We start from the raw sequence: 24,686 nt of genomic DNA, 5'->3' as shown, positions 1-24,686 counted from the left end.
GACCAAATTAATTGTAAAAATTTTTATTGCTAATTAAATTTTTGGAAAATTAATTGATTAATTTATTTTTTGCTTTTTTATATCACTACGTATGATTATTTAGAAAGAGGAATGCATCAGTAGACGGTAAGTTTTACGCCTTGCAGAGAATTTTTTTACACTGAGTGAAGTTTATTTAATAATGTTTAAATTTCCTTCAGAGTCATAAGGTCGGAGTACAAATCGAGGAGAAACCCATCGGAAGTGAAGGATTAACCAAGAAAACTGCCAAACGCGGGGTCGGCATTTTTTCAAACCTCCACAATATAGTATAAGATGAGAAGTTTATGAAGTCCTTAATTAAAGTATTGCGCTCTTTTGTAAAATTTCTCAATAATAATTTTCACTTAAATTTTTAGTTTAAGGTGATAATGGATTATGAAATGCAGTTGATTAGCTCCAAACATTTTGAGCTGAGAATATAATAAATATGAAAGGTTGATTTCAGGACAAGTGATATTATTCACTAACGTAAGTCGGTGTGATCTGATGTTTGAAGAAAATAAATGATTTGGCTACTTTACAGGAGAAAAGTCCCAATATTATAACACTCTTGTAAAAGATAAATTTAAAAAAAATTTAATTTGTGTTTAATTGTTACAATTTCAGCCTAGCTCCTCTGTGTGTCCATGTTCGTTGAGCTTTGTGTCCAATGCCTTATTTTTCAAATCCCAACTGCAAGTAGGAAGTCCCTGTTGCAGAAGCTCCTGAAGCTTGGGGTCAAGCTATTATCTGCTGCCTAAAAATATAAGAAGTTTTCCAAAAAAATTATAAAATTTTGAAAAATTCTTACAATTGTGTATTTTTGGATTTTTCCCATTATTAAGCTCAAAAAGCCGTTCAAGGCTCGGCTGAAGTTCACGGTTGCCTATAAATGAATTATATATATTTAAAAAATATCAGAAAAAATTATTAAGTCTTATATATTACGATCGAAGGGAGCCGGTCGTTTGCCATTCTTGGCCAGTACAAGGAACTTAATCGTTAGGGGCAAGTTAGGACCATGTCCCTTGCAGATAAACATCTGCAAGGCCTCCTCCAAGTACTCAATTTTGACCGTCCCCTTGTGGTCTGGATAGTCGATGTAGCGAACGCCAACTACTCCTCTTATTTCAACAATTCCGAGCAGCTGGTCGATCAAAAACTCCATGCCTATAAAGAGGTACAGGTTTTAACATATTTTATGTTTCATATAAAAGGATGAGAATTCTCATACCCGCCGCAAAGTCCACATTTTCTTCTGGGTTTTCCGTGTTTTCAACCACCAGCAGGAGAGCGACAGACATGGGCAGCTGTTTGAATTCGTCCTTGCACTTGCTGGGATTTTGGAGAGAAAATGGACTCAGGAGGCTGGAGTACTGTCTTGGCATTCGCAAGACCACACCGATGCTGCTAGCCGGCTCCGTCATCATCTTATTGTCCTTGATGCTTGTTTCGCCGGATGGAGAAGATGCAGAAAAGGAATTGGGCAAGCAGTGCAAGAATTTTCGGTGTCCAAAAAAAAACTTGAGGTAACTGGTATATGCACAGGAAAACGGTTAAATAGACAAATTTTCAAATCGACAGCAACAATCGAATTTTTGTATTGCTTTTTAAATCCTTTTCTGCGCAATTGTTTAAGGACTCCTTTATTGACATAGTCAAATCAAGTCTTTACAACAATGGTGATTAAAATTTCCAATTATTGTCTTTCAACAATCGCAAAAATCTGTTGTAAGGACTTGATTTGACTATGTCAATAAGAAGTCCTTATATTTGAAACATAATATGTATGACAAAAAAGGAACAATAAACAGGAAATGTCTGACAAAAAATGAGAATTTAGAATGCAAGTGCCGCTATATGTGTTAATAAAGCGTGGTCAGATTTGTTGGAGGGCAAGCGCATAGCATCGTGAAGTTAGCCAGAAATCCTAGCCAGTCGCCGGAAGTTAGCCAGTTGGCTGGAAATTGGCCACTCGCGTCATTTGGGCGGATGTATCGAATATCGATTCCCGATTTTTTAAAGTGGGGAGCATAGGGGAGGTGAGTATTTATCGCAACTTTTTACAGTTGACCTTCTAATATTCTTCTCATACACCAAGTCGCAGCAATAAATCGCAGTGTTCTAAAAGTGCACGGAGGAAGGAATTTCAGAAGCTAATTTGAAAAACAGTTCCAATGGTCTTAAAAAAATTATATTTAAAAGTAAATACAACGAAAATTATATTTAAAAGAAAATACCAACGAAAATTAATCAAGCCGAGGGACGCATGGGTAAAACTAAAAATAATGCAAAATCCCTAAGCCTAATAAACAATTGCAAATTTTTGTTTTGCGAATTTTGAAAAAATATCAATAAAAATTAATGGAAATTTTAAATATGTAAAATAGGCAACCATCGATGGCTGCAACTTTATTTACACGAAATTAAAAATATTGAAACTTAAAACAATAAAACTTAAAAACAAATGCGCTAAAACCATGCATTGGAACTTAGAGAAATTTTAATCAAAGTTAACCTTCATCCCCCTGAACAAGAAAAACTGCCAGCCATCGATGGCCGCATCATAGTTTTTAACGAAAAAATAATTGAAAGTTTGAAAATTTGGAAAAAAGGCAATAAATTTTACTCGGGGCGGCATTGCACAAAAACTATGCATTGGAAGTTAATGCTGTTAATGTAATTTTAATAAAAGTTAGCCCTTATCATCCTGAATGCCTGAATGTAAAAATCTGCCCGCCATCGATGGCCGCATCACAGTTTTTTAAGAAAAAAATAATTAAAAGTTTGAAAAAATGGTAAAAAGGCAATAAATTTTACTCAGGGTGGCGTTGCACAAAAACAAAGGATTGGGAGTAAATGTAATTTTAATCAAAGTTAACCTTCATCACCCTGAACATAAAAAAGGGCCATCCATTGATGGCCGCGACTTAGTTTTTTTATTTGAAAAATAATAAGTTAAAAAAAATTAAAAAATTTTCAAAAATATTGCTAAAAGTGGAATTGCTCGAATACTATGCATTGGAAGTTAATGAAATTTTAATCAGAGGTAACCTTAATCATCTTAAACATAAAAAAGTGCCAGCCATTGATGGCCGCGACTTTGTTTTTTTATTTGAAAAATAATAAGTTGGGAAAAATTAAAAAAAATTCAAAAATAATACTAAAAGTGGAATTGTGGAATTGCTCGAATACTATGCATTGGAAGTTAATGAAATTTTAATCAGAGGTAACTTGAATCATCTTGAACGTAAAAAAGTGCCAGCCATTGATGGCCGCGACTTAGTTTTTTTATTTAAAAATAATGAGTTGTAAAAAATTAAAAAATTTTTCAAAAATAATGCTAAAAGTGGAATTGCTCGAATACTATGCATTGGAAGTTAATGAAATTTTAATCAGAGGTAACTTTTATCATCTTAAACGTAAAAAAGTGCCAGCCATTGATGGCCGCGACTTAGTTTTTTTATTTGAAAAAAAATAAGTTGAAAAAATTAAAAAATTTTCAAAAAAAATGCTAAAAGTGGAATTGCTCAAATACTATGCATTGGAAGTTAATGAAATTTTAATCAGAGGTAACTTGAATCATCTTGAACGTAAAAAAGTGCCAGCCATTGATGGCCGCGACTTAGTTTTTTTATTTGAAAAATAAAAAGTTGTAAAAAATTAAAAAAATTTTCAAAAATAATGCTAAAAGTGGAATTGCGCGAATACTATGCATTGGAAGTTAATGAAATTTTAATCAGAGGTAACTTTTATCATCTTAAACGTAAAAAAGTGCCAGCCATTAATGGCCGCGACTTTGTTTTTTTATTTGAAAAATAATAAGTTGAAAAAAATTTTCAAAAATACTGCTAAAAGTGGAATTGCTCTAATACTATGCATTGGAAGTTAATGAAATTTTAATCAGAGGTAACTTGAATCATCTTAAACGAAAAAAAGTGCCAGCCATTGATGGCCGCGACTTAGTTTTTTTATTTGAAAAATAAAAAGTTGTAAAAAATTAAAAAAATTTTCAAAAATAATGCTAAAAGTGGAATTGCGCGAATACTATGCATTGGAAGTTAATGAAATTTTAATCAGAGGTAACTTTTATCATCTTAAACGTAAAAAAGTGCCAGCCATTGATGGCCGCGACTTTGTTTTTTTATTTGAAAAATAATAAGTTGAAAAAAATTTTCAAAAATAATACTAAAAGTGGAATTGCTCGAATACTATGCATTGGAAGTTAATGAAATTTTAATCAGAGGTAACTTGAATCATCTTAAACGAAAAAAAGTGCCAGCCATTGATGGCCGCGACTTTGTTTTTTTATTTGAAAAATAATAAGTTGAAAAAAATTTTCAAAAATAATACTAAAAGTGGAATTGCTCGAATACTATGCATTGGAAGTTAATGAAATTTTAATCAGAGGTAACTTTTATCATCTTAAACGTAAAAAAGTGCCAGCCATTGATGGCCGCGACTTAGTTTTTTTATTTGAAAAAAAATAAGTTGAAAAAAATTTTCAAAAATACTGCTAAAAGTGGAATTTCTCGAATACTATGCATTGGAAGTTAATGAAATTTTAATCAGAGGTAACTTTTATCATCTTAAACGTAAAAAAGTGCCAGCCATTGATGGCCGCGACTTAGTTTTTTTATTTGAAAAATAATAAGTTGAAAAAAATTTTCAAAAATAATACTAAAAGTGGAATTGCTCGAATACTATGCATTGGAAGTTAATGAAATTTTAATCAGAGGTAACTTTTATTATCTTAAACGAAAAAAAGTGCCAGCCATTGATGGCCGCGACTTAGTTTTTTTATTTGAAAAAAAATAAGTTGAAAAAATTAAAAAATTTTCAAAAAAAATGCTAAAAGTGGAATTGCTCAAATACTATGCATTGGAAGTTAATGAAATTTTAATCAAAGTTAACCTTCATCACCCTGAACGTAAAAAAGGGCCAGCCATTGATGGCCGCGACTTAGTTTTTTTATTTGAAAAATAATAAGTTAAAAAAAATTAAAAAATTTTCAAAAATATTGCTAAAAGTGGAATTGCTCGAATACTATGCATTGGAAGTTAATGAAATTTTAATCAGAGGTAACCTTAATCATCTTAAACGTAAAAAAGTGCCAGCCATTGATGGCCGCGACTTTGTTTTTTTATTTGAAAAATAATAAGTTGGGAAAAATTAAAAAAAATTCAAAAATAATATTAAAAGTGGAATTGTGGAATTGCTCGAATACTATGCATTGGAAGTTAATGAAATTTTAATCAGAGGTAACTTGAATCATCTTGAACGTAAAAAAGTGCCAGCCATTGATGGCCGCGACTTAGTTTTTTTATTTAAAAATAATGAGTTGTAAAAAATTAAAAAATTTTTCAAAAATAATGCTAAAAGTGGAATTGCTCGAATACTATGCATTGGAAGTTAATGAAATTTTAATCAGAGGTAACTTTTATCATCTTAAACGTAAAAAAGTGCCAGCCATTGATGGCCGCGACTTAGTTTTTTTATTTGAAAAAAAATAAGTTGAAAAAATTAAAAAATTTTCAAAAAAAATGCTATAAGTGGAATTGCTCAAATACTATGCATTGGAAGTTAATGAAATTTTAATCAGAGGTAACTTGAATCATCTTGAACGTAAAAAAGTGCCAGCCATTGATGGCCGCGACTTAGTTTTTTTATTTGAAAAATAAAAAGTTGTAAAAAATTAAAAAAATTTTCAAAAATAATGCTAAAAGTGGAATTGCGCGAATACTATGCATTGGAAGTTAATGAAATTTTAATCAGAGGTAACTTTTATCATCTTAAACGTAAAAAAGTGCCAGCCATTAATGGCCGCGACTTTGTTTTTTTATTTGAAAAATAATAAGTTGAAAAAAATTTTCAAAAATACTGCTAAAAGTGGAATTGCTCTAATACTATGCATTGGAAGTTAATGAAATTTTAATCAGAGGTAACTTGAATCATCTTAAACGAAAAAAAGTGCCAGCCATTGATGGCCGCGACTTAGTTTTTTTATTTGAAAAATAAAAAGTTGTAAAAAATTAAAAAAATTTTCAAAAATAATGCTAAAAGTGGAATTGCGCGAATACTATGCATTGGAAGTTAATGAAATTTTAATCAGAGGTAACTTTTATCATCTTAAACGTAAAAAAGTGCCAGCCATTGATGGCCGCGACTTTGTTTTTTTATTTGAAAAATAATAAGTTGAAAAAAATTTTCAAAAATAAAACTAAAAGTGGAATTGCTCGAATACTATGCATTGGAAGTTAATGAAATTTTAATCAGAGGTAACTTGAATCATCTTAAACGAAAAAAAGTGCCAGCCATTGATGGCCGCGACTTTGTTTTTTTATTTGAAAAATAATAAGTTGAAAAAAATTTTCAAAAATAATACTAAAAGTGGAATTTCTCGAATACTATGCATTGGAAGTTAATGAAATTTTAATCAGAGGTAACTTTTATCATCTTAAACGTAAAAAAGTGCCAGCCATTGATGGCCGCGACTTAGTTTTTTTATTTGAAAAAAAATAAGTTGAAAAAAATTTTCAAAAATACTGCTAAAAGTGGAATTTCTCGAATACTATGCATTGGAAGTTAATGAAATTTTAATCAGAGGTAACTTTTATCATCTTAAACGTAAAAAAGTGCCAGCCATTGATGGCCGCGACTTAGTTTTTTTATTTGAAAAATAAAAAGTTGTAAAAAATTAAAAAAATTTTCAAAAATAATGCTAAAAGTGGAATTGCTCGAATACTATGCATTGGAAGTTAATGAAATTTTAATCAAAGTTAGCCCTTATCATCCTGAATGTAAAAAACTGCCAGCCATCGATGGCCGCATCACAGTTTTTTTAATAAAAAAATTAAAAGGTGTGAAAAAATTTAAAAAAAGGCAATAATTTTTACTCGGGGTGCCATTGCACAAAAACTATTTATTGGAAGATAATGACATTTTAATCAAAGTTAGCCCTTATCATCCTGATTGTAAAAAACAACCATCGATGGCCGCATCAGTTTTTTTATAAAAAAATTAAAAGTGTGAATAAAATTTTAAAGAAAGCAATAAATTTTACTCGTGGCGCCTCAAACCGTTCAGACGTTTAAAATTGACAAATCATCACTTTTTCGCTCAAAACACCATATTGAAATTGAAAAAAATTAACGTTTTACCACACTAGCATCACAACCCCGGTTAATTCTCGAGCAGCTTCAAATCATCCTTTTAAAGATTCTCTCACTTAATATGTAATTTTAATTATCCTCGCCTATTTATTAGAAGATATTTAAATATAATTAATTATAAACCTTTTAATTGTAAGATTTAAGAAAATAAAACCTTATCACTTATTATTAAATTTAAACCCTTGTGTAGTAATTGAAGATAACCAACCTTGAATTAAGAAATAAAGTAAATTAAAATAAGAGAATTAACTTGACTTAATTAAGAGAGATTATAGATAAAATTAGATAAACTTTGGTCAACACGTGTCCCCACGTGGTGAAATTAAGATCTTAAATGAAAGCCTGAATAATCTCAGATTAGTTTCAGATTAAAGCTAACTCTATCATTAAGATAAATTAAGAGAAACAGGATTTATGATTAATTTAAGGAATTAGGCATTGTAGCAAAACTCAACTATAAACTATAAGTCAAATTGTGAGATAATAAAATTAAGATAAAAAGGCCAATTATTCCCCAAATCCCAATAGTTAGCCGGAAACATAAATTAAGCCCCAAATGAATTCTCCCGGGCCTGTCTCCAGCTCTGGTTAAATTTTGATGCGCTCAGATGGAATTTGCTTATTAACTCATGTGGTTACACAAACAGAAATTAATGCAATTTAAATAAAATTTTGTTATAATAAATTTTTTTAAATTTATTCCTACTCTGTAATGCGGCCATCTATGACTGGCAGTTTTTTACGTTCAAGATGATTCAAGTTACCTCTGATTAAAATTTCATTAACTTCCAATGCATAGTATTCGAGTAATTCCACTTTTAGCATTATTTTTGAAAATCTTTTACAACTTATTATTTTTCAAATAAAAAAACTAAGTCGCGGCCATCAATGGCTGGCACTTATTTATGTTCAAGATGATAAAAGTTACCTCTGATTAAAATTTCATTAACTTCCAATGCATAGTATTCGAGCAATTCCACTTTTAGTATTATTTTTGATTTTTTTTTTAATTTTTCCCAACTTATTATTTTTCAAATAGAAAATCAAAGTCGCGGCCATCAATGGCTGGCACTTTTTTATGTTCAAGATGATAAAAGTTACCTCTGATTAAAATTTCATTATTTTCCAATGCATAGTATTCGAGCAATTCCACTTTTAGTATAATTTTTGAATTTTTTTTTTTAATTTTTCCCAACTTATTATTTTTCAAATAAAAAAACAAAGTCGCGGCCATCAATGGCTGGCACTTTTTTATGTTCGAGATGATAAAAGTTACCTCTGATTAAAATTTCATTAACTTCCAATGCATAGTATTCGAGCAATTCCACTTTTAGCATTATTTTTGAAAATTTTTTTAATTTTTTACAACTTTTTATTTTTCAAATAAAAAAACTAAGTCGCGGCCATCAATGGCTGGCACTTTTTTTCGTTTAAGATGATTCAAGTTACCTCTGATCAAAATTTCATTAACTTCCAATGCATAGTATTCGAGCAATTCCACTTTTAGTATTATTTTTGAAAATTTTTTTCAACTTATTATTTTTCAAATAAAAAAACAAAGTCGCGGCCATCAATGGCTGGCACTTTTTTACGTTTAAGATGATAAAAGTTACCTCTGATTAAAATTTCATTAACTTCCAATGCATAGTATTCGCGCAATTCCACTTTTAGTATTATTTTTGAAAATTTTTTTCAACTTATTATTTTTCAAATAAAAAAACAAAGTCGCGGCCATCAATGGCTGGCACTTTTTTTCGTTTAAGATGATTCAAGTTACCTCTGATTAAAATTTCATTAACTTCCAATGCATAGTATTCGAGCAATTCCACTTTTAGTATTATTTTTGAAAATTTTTTTCAACTTATTATTTTTCAAATAAAAAAACAAAGTCGCGGCCATCAATGGCTGGCACTTTTTTACGTTTAAGATGATAAAAGTTACCTCTGATTAAAATTTCATTAACTTCCAATGCATAGTATTCGCGCAATTCCACTTTTAGCATTATTTTTGAAAATTTTTTTAATTTTTTACAACTTTTTATTTTTCAAATAAAAAAACTAAGTCGCGGCCATCAATGGCTGGCACTTTTTTTCGTTTAAGATGATTCAAGTTACCTCTGATTAAAATTTCATTAACTTCCAATGCATAGTATTAGAGCAATTCCACTTTTAGCAGTATTTTTGGAAATTTTTTTCAACTTATTATTTTTCAAATAAAAAAACAAAGTCGCGGCCATTAATGGCTGGCACTTTTTTACGTTTAAGATGATAAAAGTTACCTCTGATTAAAATTTCATTAACTTCCAATGCATAGTATTCGCGCAATTCCACTTTTAGCATTATTTTTGAAAATTTTTTTAATTTTTTACAACTTTTTATTTTTCAAATAAAAAAACTAAGTGGCGGCCATCAATGGCTGGCACTTTTTTACGTTCAAGATGATTCAAGTTACCTCTGATTAAAATTTCATTAACTTCCAATGCATAGTATTTGAGCAATTCCACTTTTAGCATTTTTTTTGAAAATTTTTTAATTTTTTCAACTTATTTTTTTTCAAATAAAAAAACTAAGTCGCGGCCATCAATGGCTGGCACTTTTTTACGTTTAAGATGATAAAAGTTACCTCTGATTAAAATTTCATTAACTTCCAATGCATAGTATTCGAGCAATTCCACTTTTAGCATTATTTTTGAAAAATTTTTTAATTTTTTACAACTCATTATTTTTAAATAAAAAAACTAAGTCGCGGCCATCAATGGCTGGCACTTTTTTACGTTCAAGATGATTCAAGTTACCTCTGATTAAAATTTCATTAACTTCCAATGCATAGTATTCGAGCAATTCCACAATTCCACTTTTAGTATTATTTTTGAATTTTTTTTAATTTTTCCCAACTTATTATTTTTCAAATAAAAAAACAAAGTCGCGGCCATCAATGGCTGGCACTTTTTTATGTTTAAGATGATTAAGGTTACCTCTGATTAAAATTTCATTAACTTCCAATGCATAGTATTCGAGCAATTCCACTTTTAGCAATATTTTTGAAAATTTTTTAATTTTTTTTAACTTATTATTTTTCAAATAAAAAAACTAAGTCGCGGCCATCAATGGCTGGCCCTTTTTTATGTTCAGGGTGATGAAGGTTAACTTTGATTAAAATTACATTTACTCCCAATCCTTTGTTTTTGTGCAACGCCACCCTGAGTAAAATTTATTGCCTTTTTACCATTTTTTCAAACTTTTAATTATTTTTTTCTTAAAAAACTGTGATGCGGCCATCGATGGCGGGCAGATTTTTACATTCAGGCATTCAGGATGATAAGGGCTAACTTTTATTAAAATTACATTAACAGCATTAACTTCCAATGCATAGTTTTTGTGCAATGCCGCCCCGAGTAAAATTTATTGCCTTTTTTCCAAATTTTCAAACTTTCAATTATTTTTTCGTTAAAAACTATGATGCGGCCATCGATGGCTGGCAGTTTTTCTTGTTCAGGGGGATGAAGGTTAACTTTGATTAAAATTTCTCTAAGTTCCAATGCATGGTTTTAGCGCATTTGTTTTTAAGTTTTATTGTTTTAAGTTTCAATATTTTTAATTTCGTGTAAATAAAGTTGCAGCCATCGATGGTTGCCTATTTTACATATTTAAAATTTCCATTAATTTTTATTGATATTTTTTCAAAATTCGCAAAACAAAAATTTGCAATTGTTTATTAGGCTTAGGGATTTTGCATTATTTTTAGTTTTACCCATGCGTCCCTCGGCTTGATTAATTTTCGTTGGTATTTTCTTTTAAATATAATTTTCGTTGTATTTACTTTTAAATATAATTTTTTTAAGACCATTGGAACTGTTTTTCAAATTAGCTTCTGAAATTCCTTCCTCCGTGCACTTTTAGAACACTGCGATTTATTGCTGCGACTTGGTGTATGAGAAGAATATTAGAAGGTCAACTGTAAAAAGTTGCGATAAATACTCACCTCCCCTATGCTCCCCACTTTAAAAAATCGGGAATCGATATTCGATACATCCGCCCAAATGACGCGAGTGGCCAATTTCCAGCCAACTGGCTAACTTCCGGCGACTGGCTAGGATTTCTGGCTAACTTCACGATGCTCAAGCAGCATAATCATCCACTTAAGATTTCGCGCGCAAGTTACGCCTCTTTTGAAAAGCCTCCTGCCTCCTCGTGGCTAACTTCACGTTGATAAAAAAAACAAAAACAAAACAGCCGGCACGACCACGGACATCGCGATCAATCGCGATCACGGGCAGGAAAATTATAATTTTTTTTGAGGATTAGTTGAAGCCACTTCGAGGACATGCGTTTATAATAAAGAAACTTTAATAATTGGAGACTCGAACTGTGATACCAAATTCCGCCAAATTCAACTTGTGTTTTGTTTGAGGCACGGCAGGTTATGTGTATGCATGTTGTATGATGTAATATTTTGCTCTTTATTTTCATTTAATGTTTTGTACCGTCGCGTTTACCGATTTTCTTAATGAAAAAAAATTATTTATGCCATCTATTGAAATATGTTTCATTTTTCAGCATTAAAAAGCAAAAATGAATCTACAAGTCATCACAAAACTCTCTGCCCTCACCATTCGAGTGGCCCGATTACAAAGGCAACCGCTTCGATTGCTGACAAGAAAATCGACTATCATGGAAGAATTCGAGGACTTTGAAAAAAGCCCAGAAGATGCGCCTAACGAATTTGGTTTTGGAGACAAAAGACGAATGGACGCACACTCGTTCCTTCTAAGCAAAGTGGCGGCAGGGAAACTTTACAGCAGTCATGAGTGGGACGAGATACTTAGCAATGCGCTGGAAATGCCAAAGTGGAGTGTCAACAACATCAACATTTCTGGGATTGTCATGAGCCATTGCCTCACGGAGAACAATTACAATCTTGCTTTGTGCTTTTTGAAGTATCTCGAGGAGAACGACAAGGAAATCAACAACGGCACAATATCAGTTTTTCTCCGCCTCTGTCACTCCACCTGGCCTGAGCCGTCGGAAGAAGTAATTTTCAAGTACTACGACCTTTTGAAAAATAGAATTCCTTTTTTCATTGGAACCCTAGCCGAAAACTGCATCTTGGCCCTTTCGTGGACCTCCCGTTGGAGAGAGTGCTTCGAACTTGTCGAATTCGTACGATCTTCTGGCATCATGGGAATACACATTTACACCATACTGATTACCACTGCCTTTCGTAACAAGGATCCAAAACTAGGTTGGGATTTCCTAAATAAAGCCGGTGTTGAAGGGAAGCATGTCAGAGCAGAGACCTTTTCAACTTGGCTACAATACTGTGCTGAAAATGAACCTACTTTGGCTGGTGCAGAGTCCATCCTAAACTACTTTTATGAAATTAATTATCCTGTCAACGAGGTCATCGCTGAAGATGTGAAGCAGTACTTTGAATGTGTGGTTAAGCCTGCGTGGAAGGTTGAGAGCACAGCTGTTAGGCCAAAGTATATCAATTTACTAAATAATTTTGCAACTCTATATTGAATTTTCAAATTCCAGTGGGATGTGCGTGGCGTGCAGGAAAAAACTGCCATCGATTCATATATCGTTAGAAGAATTCAACATTCTCAGCGCACACTTTTTTGAAAAAAATCTTTTGGGCAAAGATGTTTTCTCTAAGTCATCGCCAGGAGAAATTGAGAGGTTTAGTGCTTTCTTAAAGCAAAGCCGTCCCTACGACGTGGTCATCGATGGACTCAACGCTGCCTTCTGTGCTGGAGTCCGAAATGCCATTCCTCCAATTGACTTAGTAAGGATAAACTTCAAAATGTAGCGTTAGTTAATTTCTAATTGCATTTTCAATTGCAGCTTACAGATGTTGTGGAGTATTTTCTTGCAAGAGACATGAAGATTTTAGTTATTGGAAGAGCTCACATGTTAAAGTGGAACAGAAGAAAAATGGATTATATTCAAAGAAATTCAAAAGTCTTCCTAACAGAGAACTTGTGAGTCTGGAAAAATCAATTTTTTTATTGCTTTGAATTCAAAATAAGTTAAAATATTTGATACAATAGTCTAAACTTTGATAATTATAGCCTATATTTCATCTCTTTAAAATTAACTCCCAATGGGACACTGACTACAGAGTGGAAACAACAACAAAATTAATGATGAAATTTTTATGAAATCCACCTTGAATTTAATATAATTTATGTTATTAATAACTCGCTAATATTTATATCTGTGTAGATCTCAAGACGATCCTTTCGTCCTTTATGCTGCAATGTCTGGAGGCCCAGATACATATTTTGTTTCAAGGGATATGATGAGGGGCCACAAACACAAGCTGAATGATGTGGAAATGGAAAGACTGTTTAAAAGATGGCAACTGGCCCGACAATATTCTGTTTTTGGTCTTGTATCCCGAGCAAAAGCACTGATTTACGTAAATTAATTTTCATTTTTGATTTAATAGGCTATTTTTAATAATTTTGAATGAAAATTACAGCCTCCGTCATCGTTTTTACCATTTTCACAAAAGACCGGAGATTCCTGGCACGTTCCTTATGTCGAGGGTACCAATGAATACATGAACCAGGTGTTTAAGCCCCCAAAAACTTGGCTTTGCATAAGAAAATAAATTTTGGTAAGAGTGTGTAAATAATTGCTTTAATTTTAATAAAAAAATCTTCCATTAATTTCAATGAAGAAAAACAAACTGGATATCCAATAATCTTTAAAAAAAATTAGGCTTTAATAGGTTTTACCTACTAATTAAATGGCACAGTACTTTGAATGACATGAATATTGCCAAAATATTGCAAAATATAAAGAAAGCAAGGGGATGACAAAATGGGGAAAATCAGTATTGTTCTAGGCATGGACTTAGCAAAACGAAACAAAAATCCGCAAAAATCAGTCAGAAAAACGCATACACTAAAGTTTTTATTTAACCTCTTTTGTTGCTGCGCTGATGTTTGATATATTTTTCAATAATCATTCTCTCCCCATCTTTATTTAATCAATTTACAACTTGAGCTTTGCATGAACATTCCTGTTAGTCTTTAATTAAATTAGATATTTAAAAAATATGTGACCTCAAAAAACTTTTATTGCAAGTGCACTAAATATAAGAAATAATAAAGAATTTTGGTGTAACTTGTCTGGTAATAATTGATTTGAAATAGTCTATTAAAATTCAATCTTCATTTTTTTTCTATATTTTTTTCTCCTGCTCAGTAAAATTTGTGAAATCGACCAGATTTAATAAATAATTCTTTCATTTTAAGTTTAACGCGTTTGCGTATGGATTTTAAAAATCTGTTGAGTCACAAAATGTGTTGTCTTGGTGCGGAAGTCCCATTGCTTGTTGCGGAGGAAAGGTTAAGGGCAATAAGAGCCATTTTACTTAAAAAAAAAGGATTTTGTATTAAACGCTTTAGCGTACAACTAGGGTGCAATGCAAACACCCTTCTCAACACGAAATCCTGCGGCCCCCGGCCGACTTTCAACCCTTCACTCGCAGTCCATTTTCCTTGATTCGCGCCGATTGGCGAATTCAAAAAGACAAGTGAGCAGCGCAAAGCGCAAAAATCACTTGCCCTTTCAAAGGACTATTCGAATTTTGCCTCTTTTGAACTTAAAATCAAACTTAAATAGGAGTGAAAAATACAAATTTTTTTTACCTAATTTTAATCCTAAATTTTCTGATCGAGGAAGTTCAAGAGGACCAAGTTTTTCTTTGAAATAAATTATGTTACCCCTCGCCCCTCCCCTTTTCTCCTCTCGCGGCACTCGACTCCTCGTGCGCAGCGCAAGTCTGCACGTTCACCATTCTGTGGCCAGAAATTTCACTCGCACGGCGATTAATTTGAGTTCCACAGGTACGTAAGCACCTTCTTCGAGGCCACCGTGCCCGAGGTTTGTTTAACCTTTGTGCGAATTTTCGCTGGAAGGGTTTGGGAGGGTGGAAAAAGCGTCGGGAAGTCGCGTTCGCAGCGATCGCGCTACGTGTGGGTCGGTGGGTCAAACATGGAGAAAGATGATTCGAGGGCCTCTCCATTCGACCTCCAGCACGCACTCGCCTACGTCGCCGAATTGAAAAATTAAAATTTGCACGTGTGTTTTCAGACCAAGGTGCGAATTTGAGAGTTTCCCACGGAGTTCCACCACCAAGAGATTGGGTCTGCTTCTTTTTGTTTGCTTGCCGTCTCCCGTCCCAAGGGCGTAACTGCATTTTATATGACTTTTCATCGCCATTTCGGTAAGTAGTAGTGCGACACGATCGATTGGAAATTAGAAAATAATTCGCTCGTGTTCGAAAGTTCGAACACAATGGACACCACCCTGCATCTCTGATAGGGAAAGTTTTTCGAAAAAATTATTTTCGAAGTTATTAAAATGAAATAATTTGATGACGAAATCAAAAATTTTTCATTAAAGATCCAGCAGCGCCAGGTCAAAACCTGAATAATTTTTCATTTCTCGGAAAATTTAAATTTTCACTCCTGTAGTGACCTCGCTGGTATATTCGAAATCGCATGGGACGGAAATTACATACAATCACACGCCATTTTATAACGAAGCAACCACGTTTTGGAAAATTCCTTTACATAAGTCTATTCGAGGTTAAAAAAAAATGATTGATTCTCAAAATATTAAATTTACATTAAAATGAAGTAACAACAAATATTTACAGAAATCCTTAAAAAGCAGAATTTTTTAAATTTTAATTCAATAAAATTTATGTCAAAAATTTAATTTTATTGAGGTGGCAAATTATTCTTAAAGCGATGCCAATTTTAGAAAAAGACACAAAGTCTTGTTTTGTCTTTTGTCAAGCGGAAGATTTTGTGATATTTTGGCAAACCGACAAACCGAGGTGAGAGAGATGGAGCGAGGCAGGCAGGCGTGCTCGCTCCACTGCCACAGACTGACCTAGATCACGCTCGCAGAACCAGATGATCATCGTGCTCAAAGACCAACATCGAATTGCACTTCAGAAATTAAAGCCAACCTGAATATTTCAGGAAGAAGTGAGAATAATTAAAAAATTTACTTAAGATTTTACACAATTTGAAATATCAAAGTTTAACTAAGTTTTTTAAATTAATGATTTCCACCAGGATTGAAATAAAGTATAGAATGAAACTTCGATGGCCTTCGACTTTAGTCCGTGAATCATGAAATAAATAATAATTTTTGTATGCACCCTCTAATTCAAGTAAGTCTAAGGTTGGATGAGTGCATTGCAAAGCAGACCCAAGAGCAATTTTGATTATTTGAGCATTTTCGATAAGACTTTCCCGTCTTCTTTACTGATCAATTTCTTATCTTGGTTCACTTTTCAAATCTCTGTATTCTGTGAGTGATCGACACTTTCAAAACCGTAAGTTGCGTTGGACTTTGTAATATTTATTCAAAGGCATTCTTTGCTACCAGTTTTATATTTTAAATTCACTCAAATCGTTTTTTAATTAAGCAGAGAAAATAATAAATTAAATAATATAAAATAATTTACGGTCTTTTTTATATCTTCTGAATATTTAATCATTTCCCAGCGATACAAATATTTTTAACTTCAAAATAGTTTTTCGTTTGAATTATAAATCAATTTGTTAATATTGATTTCTTAAATCAAGACCTTGGCGTCCTTGATGAGATTATGGTAGAGCAGCTAATTATTATCTTTAAAATTCTTTGAAGGTTGGGAACAAAAGGTTCTTTGAGTAAAGAGCGCTGCAGCAAATTGAATGTGAAAAGTTCACGGCCAAATTCTGCCATTTTTTCCAACTCGGCCAACAATGCAGTGCAGGAGATGAAATGAATTCTCTGCCGCAGTCTGTGTTCCATTCCAAATATTAAAAGCTCGGGTGCTGCAGAAAAGCGCCTTTATTTAAGGCCTCTGAACATGCAAAGTCGAGTGCCTGCAAATTGGCTCTCTCTGTTGTCTCTGATGTATATTATGACCTACTTTAAACAAACTCCGTGAAATTTCTGATTATGAACACTTCAATATGGAAATTGTGACTAAAGGAAATGTTGGAAATTCACTTGGACTCAGAAAAGTCAAGCAAATTAAACTTCAAACTTGAAAATTCAGTTTTAATGAAATACAAATCAGGTTTGCAACAAATTTATCTGCGATTTTTTTTATCATAATTGTAATTTTTAATTATTCAGTTTTAAACCAAATTAAGATTTGGTCAAATTCATTCTTCATATTTATTCACTGTGGTCTTTCCCCTCCCCAACAGTGTCTAGGTTGGCCAAAACCCCTCAAATCCACTCAAAACTTTCGCAGACGAGGAGTTTCCCACATTCAAATTTTTTGCCACCTAGTTTTCTTTTTTATAGCCGCATGTAAATTTTATGTGGAAAACGAGGCTGGCATGAGACGAGGCTCATCATCATTGATCCGTCTGCCTGCGCTGCAGACTTTCCGGCAGACTGGTGCCCACGAACGTTGCGCCCAAAACTACCCCTCTCGCACCTATTCAGTCGCGTATTGTTCGGACTAAACGCTTTTATTTTTTTCATTCAAATCCGCGGCCCGTGATGTTTGCAAAGCTCTTGATTCCAGAGGTTGAACGAGGGACGGAGAAATGTCGGCGCCAACGCGTCATCTCGCAAGTTTATAGTTTGGTAGACCAATTATGATCGAACTCGGTCGCGGTCACTCTTATTCGGACGAGGCGTTAATTACTGAAGTTTTGGCGCGCGGTCAGCAAAAATTGGCTGGTAGTAGCCTTGAAACGTGCGAGAATTCATATTTGCAAATGGCAGTTTCGCTTTTCGTCTGATTTTTGTATGATGAATGGAAACTTAAATAAAGTTTTGGCATTTATTCCGATCAAGATGTAGTGAAGAAAGATTGAAATGAAATAAATTATCTATTTCACTCAAAATCAAATATTTTAAATTTTTGTTTACAGTAATATGTATCATTAATAATTTTGGGGAAATCTCATGGAAATAATATATCAAAATTATAATTTTTAAATTTAAATTTTCTGATTTTGTTGTTTTCTGCAAAAGTAGATATACTTATTTTTTTTATAATTATAAACAAATTTAACTCCATAAAAATAAATAATTATTTAATGAGAATAATTTGTGTACAAAAACATTTTAAATTTTAAAAAGAAACAATTGCCAGCTTAATTAAATTCCGCACATTTATAATTGTAAAACATCCAACAGCGTAGTTGTTATTTTTTTTATCAGTCAAAAACATATTTTGCAAATCTCGCACTCCCGATGAACTAATCTGTGGCGGGGATCAAAACAAGGAAACCATTCTCGCAGTTTTTGCAACGATTTGCATGCCAGCGATCACGAAATGCCTTTCAGTCGGTCGAGCCTCGCCGTGGGGAAACGAAAGAGTTCGTTGGCTCGGCGACCTGCTGTTGGTCTTTCACTTTCACTGCCGCCTCGATAAACCGTCGACATAACTTTTATAACCTGCGCTGAGAAATTATTCGAAAATTCACAATCGATATTGCGCTGGCTGTGTTGAGCTCGCATCCAATCCACCGACACAACGGCCAAGCTCATTATGAGGAGCGGATACGTGGCTAGAAAGGTACCAAATTTTTTCAACTTTTCATCCTATTCTGAAATTGGCAAATACACACGAGTCTGGTTGCAGAAACTCTCTCAGCTGGTAACGAACAAAAACGTTCTACGTGTACAGTGTTGAGCACAATTACTGGTGTGCAAGCAGGCGCCTGCGATTGACCTTGTCCGCCTTGAACACTTATATCTCCAATTTAAATTGTAAAAGGCGGACAAACGGTGTTCGTAAACATTGCAAACTGGCGCCCACTGCAAATTCTATCGAGCATTTCTGATTTATAAAATTTAATGAATTGAGAAGTAAAATAAAAATTTAATTCATTTTAATTGAATTTTCTGTTCAAAATAGTGATCTTCATCTGAAAAGGGGCATATTTCCAAATCCCTAATTTTGATAGTTTTTCCCTTTTTCAATAACGTATCTTTTAACGCCTATATTTGTTTTCCCATATTAATTGGGGTGATATTAAACTGATTCTGGCAGATTTTTAGAAAACAATTTTATTTATGATTAGTGACTAAATAAGCTATGATAATTTTGATAATATTTTTTTCAAGAGCTGTTTTGTCAAAGGAAATGAACCGTCATCAGAATAACTCGGGTCGACTGTTACCTGACGAGACTTGTTTATTTGTTTCAATTTAGGATACCTACCACTTTTGATTTAAAATGTTATTTTACAAAAGCGCTGTTTGTCTATTTGATATTGCCGCCGATGGCTTGTGGAACGTCATGTTGACAGCGTTTTTACTTAAATATATGCACGCGGTTTAAATCACTCTTAATCTAAGGTTGAGCTAACAAATGTGTCGAGAAGCGGCGTTTGCTCTATTGAGATATCGGTGCAATCGCGCGTCGTTTTTGCTTTACTCAGCGTTGGTCGGTGCAAAGAAGAAAAGCGGGTGACGTCAATGGGCACTTCTTTTTCCGCGCATGATGCACACGGCCAACTTGCAAGTAGCAATAATAGCCGCTCGGGATGGAAGGCAAGCAAAGCACCCACCTCGTCATTTCCAATTGCAATAAGTTCGCGCACGCTCCCTCGACAGGAGCATTTTCACCGCGAGATCAATATGATGGTGCTGCCGAGGTCGTTTTTGAACTCCGCCGCTCCGCCACCTCCGCAGCCACCTGCAATCTGCTTGCCAGTTAAAAATATACCCAGGCGGAAAATAACGCAAACCTAAATCCTTTGGGGAAAACCAAATATAAAAAAACGTAGAAATATACATCAAAATTTAAAAAGGTCGCTTTTTTGTGATTGTCAAATTTAGGCTTAAATTCTGACTTATATTCAAAATACATTTTGCATGAATTTAATTTTTTAGGATTTTTATATTTTTTATAATGTTTTTCGCTAAACGTTTATCAATGAATTTTGATTTAATTAACATTAATACAGTTTTGGTGGCCAAGTTGAACGGAATTTCATTTGAAGAAGCAACAATGGTGAATCCTGACCTGACCGCAAATTCATTTGTTTCGTGAAGAGCTTCATATATAATCAGACAATGAAGTTGTTTCACACACTCGCTGCTAAGTGCGTCGCCGAAATGTGCCGCTGCACATAATGGCACACTAATTGGCGCACACCAGCAGCAGCAGCTAGTTTTCCCCTTTCTAAATTTAAAAGCTGCGAGAAATCCTCCCTTCGTGTTCTCTCTCTTGACAACGCAGCATAGCGAGCGGGTCAGAGGTCACGCCGTTTGTGCGAAGTCAAATAAATAAATTTCTTTTCCTCGAAAATGAAGCACTCTTGACTCTTGATTGTGGAATGTGGAGTGCACAACATGCCGGTTGCATATAAGCTGGTGATTTACCAAATTATACTTGTCTGGAAAGAAAACGAGTTGGCTGTGCACAAAGTAAGCAAATTTGCATTTTTTTTTATTCATAATTAAGTGTCTTATGATATAATTGTTAACAATTATCAGAATTACCATTTCAAAAGCTGCTTTTAATACTGTTGCGTCATATTTAAAGAAAAAGATAGATATTTTACTTCATATGAAAACTAACTGAATGCTTTATATAATTTTAATCATATTCATTTTTTAATATTTTCAAATATCTAATCTTAGGTAATTATGAATTTTTCATTGTTTATTGATAAAAAAAAAACGAGCTATCTATTTCTTACTCACATAAATTTTTCCAACGGATAAGAAACTTGGGCGAAGTTTACGTGTCCCAATTATGCGATACCTCGCCGCCGTCATACAAATGAAAGCAGCACCTTGAAGGCAGCGATCTCATAATACGCAAAGCCCCTCAAGTTTTATTTACCCAGACTGCTATGGAACTAAATTGATCGATAAATAAATTCGCAGATAAGCCAAATCGGCATTCGTCGGAATGAATATTAAAATATCGTCGTTTTCTTCTATTTTGAAATTTATTTTCGCCTTGGCAGCTTTTCTTTGTTTCCGCGTGCGACGACGGGGCGCCCTCGCGAAAGATAACCGCGATTCAAAACTCCTCCCCCTGCTCTCGGACATCATTTTAATTTTAATTGCGTAAATAGTGGCATTCGTCTCGGCGGCCGATCGTTCTCTAGGCGGCGTGGAGCGAAAAGCGCACTCGCCGTCGACCAACCCACCGACCGACCGACTCCCACCCCGGGAGTTGGTTCGCCGCCGCCGCCGACACAACACCCTCACTCAGTCTTCCTTCCATTTTCGAGACAAAAACATATGCTGCAGAAAGGCGAAGGTACCCAATTTTCTCACCTTTGATTTTCCGTTCCCCTCGGCCCGTCTCTAATTAATTCGGGGCCTGATGATTGCCCCCGAGTCGCTTGCTGGTGTATTTTTATTACTTCACGCTGCTCTATTGATTTTCACCTCGCTCCCAGCAGGCTGACTCGCTGGCACTCGGTCTGTCGGTCGGTCGCCGGTTGGTGATTTAATTTTTCCGTCTGCTCCTGTCTCCGTCGGGAGGAGTCTGCAGAGAAGGAATAGCCAACGCGGCAAATGTCCCCAATTGTTGAAATTTCTAATCTAACGCTTCACATCTTTTTTTGTAGTTTTAATCAAAATATATAACATGGTGAATTTTTTTTATTGAATGAGGTTAAATGAGTGTTCATGAATTGTCTGTTTGAAGACAAACTTGACCGTGTAATCCGTGTAAATGAACACTTTTCTTAATATTAAACATAGCAATTTTAAGTCTTCACTTCTTTCAAGTTTTATTACATTAATAATTTCATTAAAAATCGATTTATTATCAGTTTATTATCAAAATAAGAAACTCCCGTCCTTTTAACGTTTGCTGACTTATTTGAGATTGAAAGTAAAATTGATATTTCAGCAACGGATGAATAATTTTAATTCGCGACGTAACACTACAATTTTTGACCTTCGGTATGGTGACGGCATTCGCGGCGGAAGCATTGAATGCTGAACATGAGGTGCAGGGATGAAAATGACACTCCGTCGCTCTCCAGCATCCTTTGGGCCAACAAAGCTCTAATGACTTGCTTTCCTTCTGATTTCAGAAATATCACAATCCAGAGGAAAATCTGGGCGTTTACACATAGCCCTCGAGCCAATTTTTGGCCTAGACCCTAGGTGTATGATTTCAACTACGTGGGAGAACCCCATCAGTTGTAGGTAAGTGGTAATGGGATTCATTTGTGGGGTTTCCGAACCGCGTGCCTCAGTTTCGTTCTACGCCGGTTGAATAGCAACTTTCATTCACTGAATTCCACATTTTTATTTGCATTCCAATAGTGAGAAAATTTTATTGTGAAATTTCTAGAAGTCCGTATAGAAAAATCTTATTCAAATACAACAATGAGTTTTTTTAATTTAAAACTGCATCTCTCTTCTTCTTTTGATTTTTGCAATATTGATTGTTTGCAAAAAGTTGGGTATTTAATTTTTTTTTTCTAGATTTCTAGAATTATTTTGTCTTGAAACTTTAAAGCCAAATTATTTTAAAGGAAATCAACCAAATTATAGTATATTGATTTTGTGTTTCGCTTTCAGGACATCAAAATTTTCAAGTAATAGGCACCGAAAATTGCAGCCATTCAGAGAAACGTGACTCGACTGAGGTCACCACCTAGTCTCCACCGCCAGCAGCAAACTGACTTTGATTTGAAGATTGAAATTCTATTGTTTAAATCTATTTTACTGTTATCCACCTCCCTTGAGAGCACATCACCCTGAATTTTACACACGGAAGCACCCCGCCCGATTTTCGAGCCAGCCCAAGGACGCGTTCCCAACATCCAGCCCCACCTGCAGCGCAGCTCGGCGCCCCTGGCGACCACGTCTCCTGATCGCACGACCACCACCGCCATCCACCATGGCTATCAACGTCAACCGAAGCAACCCGGACCCCTTCTACCGGTACAAGATGCCGAGGATCATGGCCAAGGTTGAGGGCAAAGGCAACGGAATACGGACGGTCATCGTCAACATGATCGACGTAGCCAAAGCTCTGGCACGACCTGCAACCTGTAAGTTCAATTCTTCCATGTTTTCACAATTTTTTTTTTAAACAAATGACATTTCATTTTCAGACCCAACCAAGTACTTTGGTTGCAAGCTGGGAGCCCAGACGCAGTTTGACTTCAAGAACGACCGTTTCATTGTTAACGGCGCCCACGAGGCAGCCAAACTGCAGGACCTCCTCGACGGATTCATCAAGAAGTACGTCCTCTGCCCATCCTGCGACAATCCCGAGACAGTTCTCCTTGTCAGGAACGGCATCATCAACCAGACATGCAAGGCCTGCAGCTACTACGGAACCATCAAGATTGACTACGGCATCAACACCTACATTGTCAAGAATCCTCCTGGTAGGGCTTTAAAATTTGTTTGAAACATTTTGTGACTTATCATTGCATCTTGAATTGCAGAGATCAATCCAGCCAGTCAGGGCAAGTCTTTGACCGAAGGCAAGCGTGCCAAGCGCTCGTCCAAGAAACAAAATGACGACTCGGACGATAAGAATGGGCGTTCATCTCCCCCTGATGGCGATGATTCCGTAAGTTTCAAATTTTTATCTATTTATTTATTCTCCATTCATGGTACGTACATACATCGCAAACGCAAAAAGAAGTAAAACTTAATTAAAAGTAAAGGATTAAAACTGAATAGGCAGCTAAAATATTTATTTTAAAGCTTATTATGTACAAAGTAAACCACTAGATATTTATTTTATTTATTTATTTTTTGTTTTATTATATCTAGTTCATTGAGAACGGTGAGGAAGAGGATAAAGAGGATGGCTATTGGGACAGCATTGCCGACGAACCAGTTGTTGTCAAAGAGGAGCTCACCGAAACCCTGAAGCACCTCACCATGAATGACGAATGTGAGCTGAGCGAGAAAGAACGTATTGATCTGTTCTATGAAGAGGTGAAGAAATTCCGCGATTCCAACACCCTGGAGGCCAAGCACAAGGATCTGGAGTCCATGGCTGACCGTCTTGAGATCCGCGCGAAAGTTCCGCTGATCCTTGTTGAGCTGCTCTTTGACGAGAACATCTTGAGTCAGGGCCCAAAACAACGCAAGCTCTTCCTCCGCTTCACCCACAACAACTCAAAGGCACAAAAGTACTTGATGGGTGGCATTGAGCAGATCATCGCTCTCCACAAGAATACCTTGATGCCCAAGGTTGCCTACATCTTGAAGGTAAATGAACTGATAGTTTATGTGTGAATATTTCTAATAGTTGAATTATCAGCTGTTTTACGAACTGGACATCTTGGAGGAGAAGGTCATTCTGGAATGGGCCTCCAAAGTGAGCAAGAAGTATGTCAGCAAAGAGCTAAGCGAGGAAATGCACCAGAAGGCAGAACCGTTTGTCAAGTGGCTGCGTGAAGCTGAGGAAGAGGAGAGCGACTCTGAATCTGAGGAAGACGATGAGCTTGAGGTGCTTAAATTTATTGATATTGTACCATTTTAAAAATTCAATGATTAT

General features: G+C 34.7%; 3 protein-coding genes and 1 long non-coding RNA gene across 12 annotated transcripts in view; 2 read left to right on the top strand and 2 right to left on the bottom strand.

Annotated features, from left to right (window-relative positions):
- Positions 1-496: 496 nt before the first annotated feature.
- On the bottom strand, positions 497-1,907 carry LOC132201097 (uncharacterized). Of its 2 annotated transcripts, none has more exons than XM_059627008.1 (5): positions 1,848-1,907; positions 1,256-1,554; positions 970-1,191; positions 833-907; positions 497-778 (listed from the first exon to the last, which is right to left on the bottom strand). In XM_059627008.1, exons 2-5 carry the CDS (start codon positions 1,449-1,451, stop codon positions 768-770), a joined length of 504 nt encoding a protein of 167 aa, XP_059482991.1. In that variant the 5' UTR covers positions 1,452-1,554; positions 1,848-1,907; the 3' UTR covers positions 497-767. The 2 variants fall into 2 exon arrangements, with proteins under 2 accessions (XP_059482991.1, XP_059482989.1); XM_059627006.1 differs by having other exon boundaries at positions 497-774.
- A 9,504-nt stretch (positions 1,908-11,411) lies between these two features.
- Positions 11,412-13,877, top strand: LOC132199876 (mitochondrial ribonuclease P catalytic subunit). 5 transcript variants are annotated; one of them, XM_059624947.1, is made up of 6 exons: positions 11,412-11,612; positions 11,750-12,675; positions 12,731-12,980; positions 13,040-13,176; positions 13,421-13,616; positions 13,680-13,877. In XM_059624947.1, exons 2-6 carry the CDS (start codon positions 11,765-11,767, stop codon positions 13,809-13,811), a joined length of 1,626 nt encoding a protein of 541 aa, XP_059480930.1. In that variant the 5' UTR covers positions 11,412-11,612; positions 11,750-11,764; the 3' UTR covers positions 13,812-13,877. The 5 variants fall into 5 exon arrangements, with proteins under 5 accessions (XP_059480930.1, XP_059480929.1, XP_059480931.1 ...); XM_059624946.1 differs by having other exon boundaries at positions 11,412-11,619; XM_059624948.1 differs by having other exon boundaries at positions 11,412-11,630.
- Positions 13,878-14,926: 1,049 nt separating this feature from the next.
- LOC132201534 (eukaryotic translation initiation factor 5) overlaps positions 14,927-24,686 on the top strand; it is a 10,724-nt gene continuing 964 nt past the window's right edge. Inside the window, exons 1-8 of one of the 4 annotated variants that reach the window (XM_059627754.1) lie at positions 14,927-15,054; positions 15,302-15,434; positions 22,249-22,363; positions 22,742-23,217; positions 23,281-23,559; positions 23,620-23,747; positions 23,954-24,397; positions 24,450-24,638. In XM_059627754.1, the coding sequence (XP_059483737.1) occupies positions 23,064-23,217; positions 23,281-23,559; positions 23,620-23,747; positions 23,954-24,397; positions 24,450-24,638 (1,194 nt within the window). In that variant the 5' untranslated portion in view covers positions 14,927-15,054; positions 15,302-15,434; positions 22,249-22,363; positions 22,742-23,063. Of the gene's footprint in view, positions 15,092-15,301; positions 15,435-18,529; positions 18,756-21,316; positions 21,462-22,248; positions 22,364-22,741; positions 23,218-23,280; positions 23,560-23,619; positions 23,748-23,953; positions 24,398-24,449; positions 24,639-24,686 lie in introns of those variants that run through there. The other 3 variants (XM_059627755.1, XM_059627756.1, XM_059627757.1) reach the window with 3 other exon arrangements.
- LOC132201537 (uncharacterized) lies at positions 15,914-16,386 on the bottom strand. The gene is made up of 2 exons (XR_009442286.1): positions 16,294-16,386; positions 15,914-16,187 (listed from the first exon to the last, which is right to left on the bottom strand). It is a non-coding gene; the product is annotated as an uncharacterized LOC132201537 (long non-coding RNA).

This window comes from Neocloeon triangulifer, unplaced genomic scaffold (assembly GCF_031216515.1).
Source record: "Neocloeon triangulifer isolate White Clay Creek 2 clone unplaced genomic scaffold, ASM3121651v1 ptg000014l, whole genome shotgun sequence".
NCBI lineage: Eukaryota > Metazoa > Arthropoda > Insecta > Ephemeroptera > Baetidae > Neocloeon > Neocloeon triangulifer.
The sequence above is the reverse complement of the archived record's forward strand: the minus strand, read 5'-3'. Positions and strand labels throughout refer to the sequence as shown.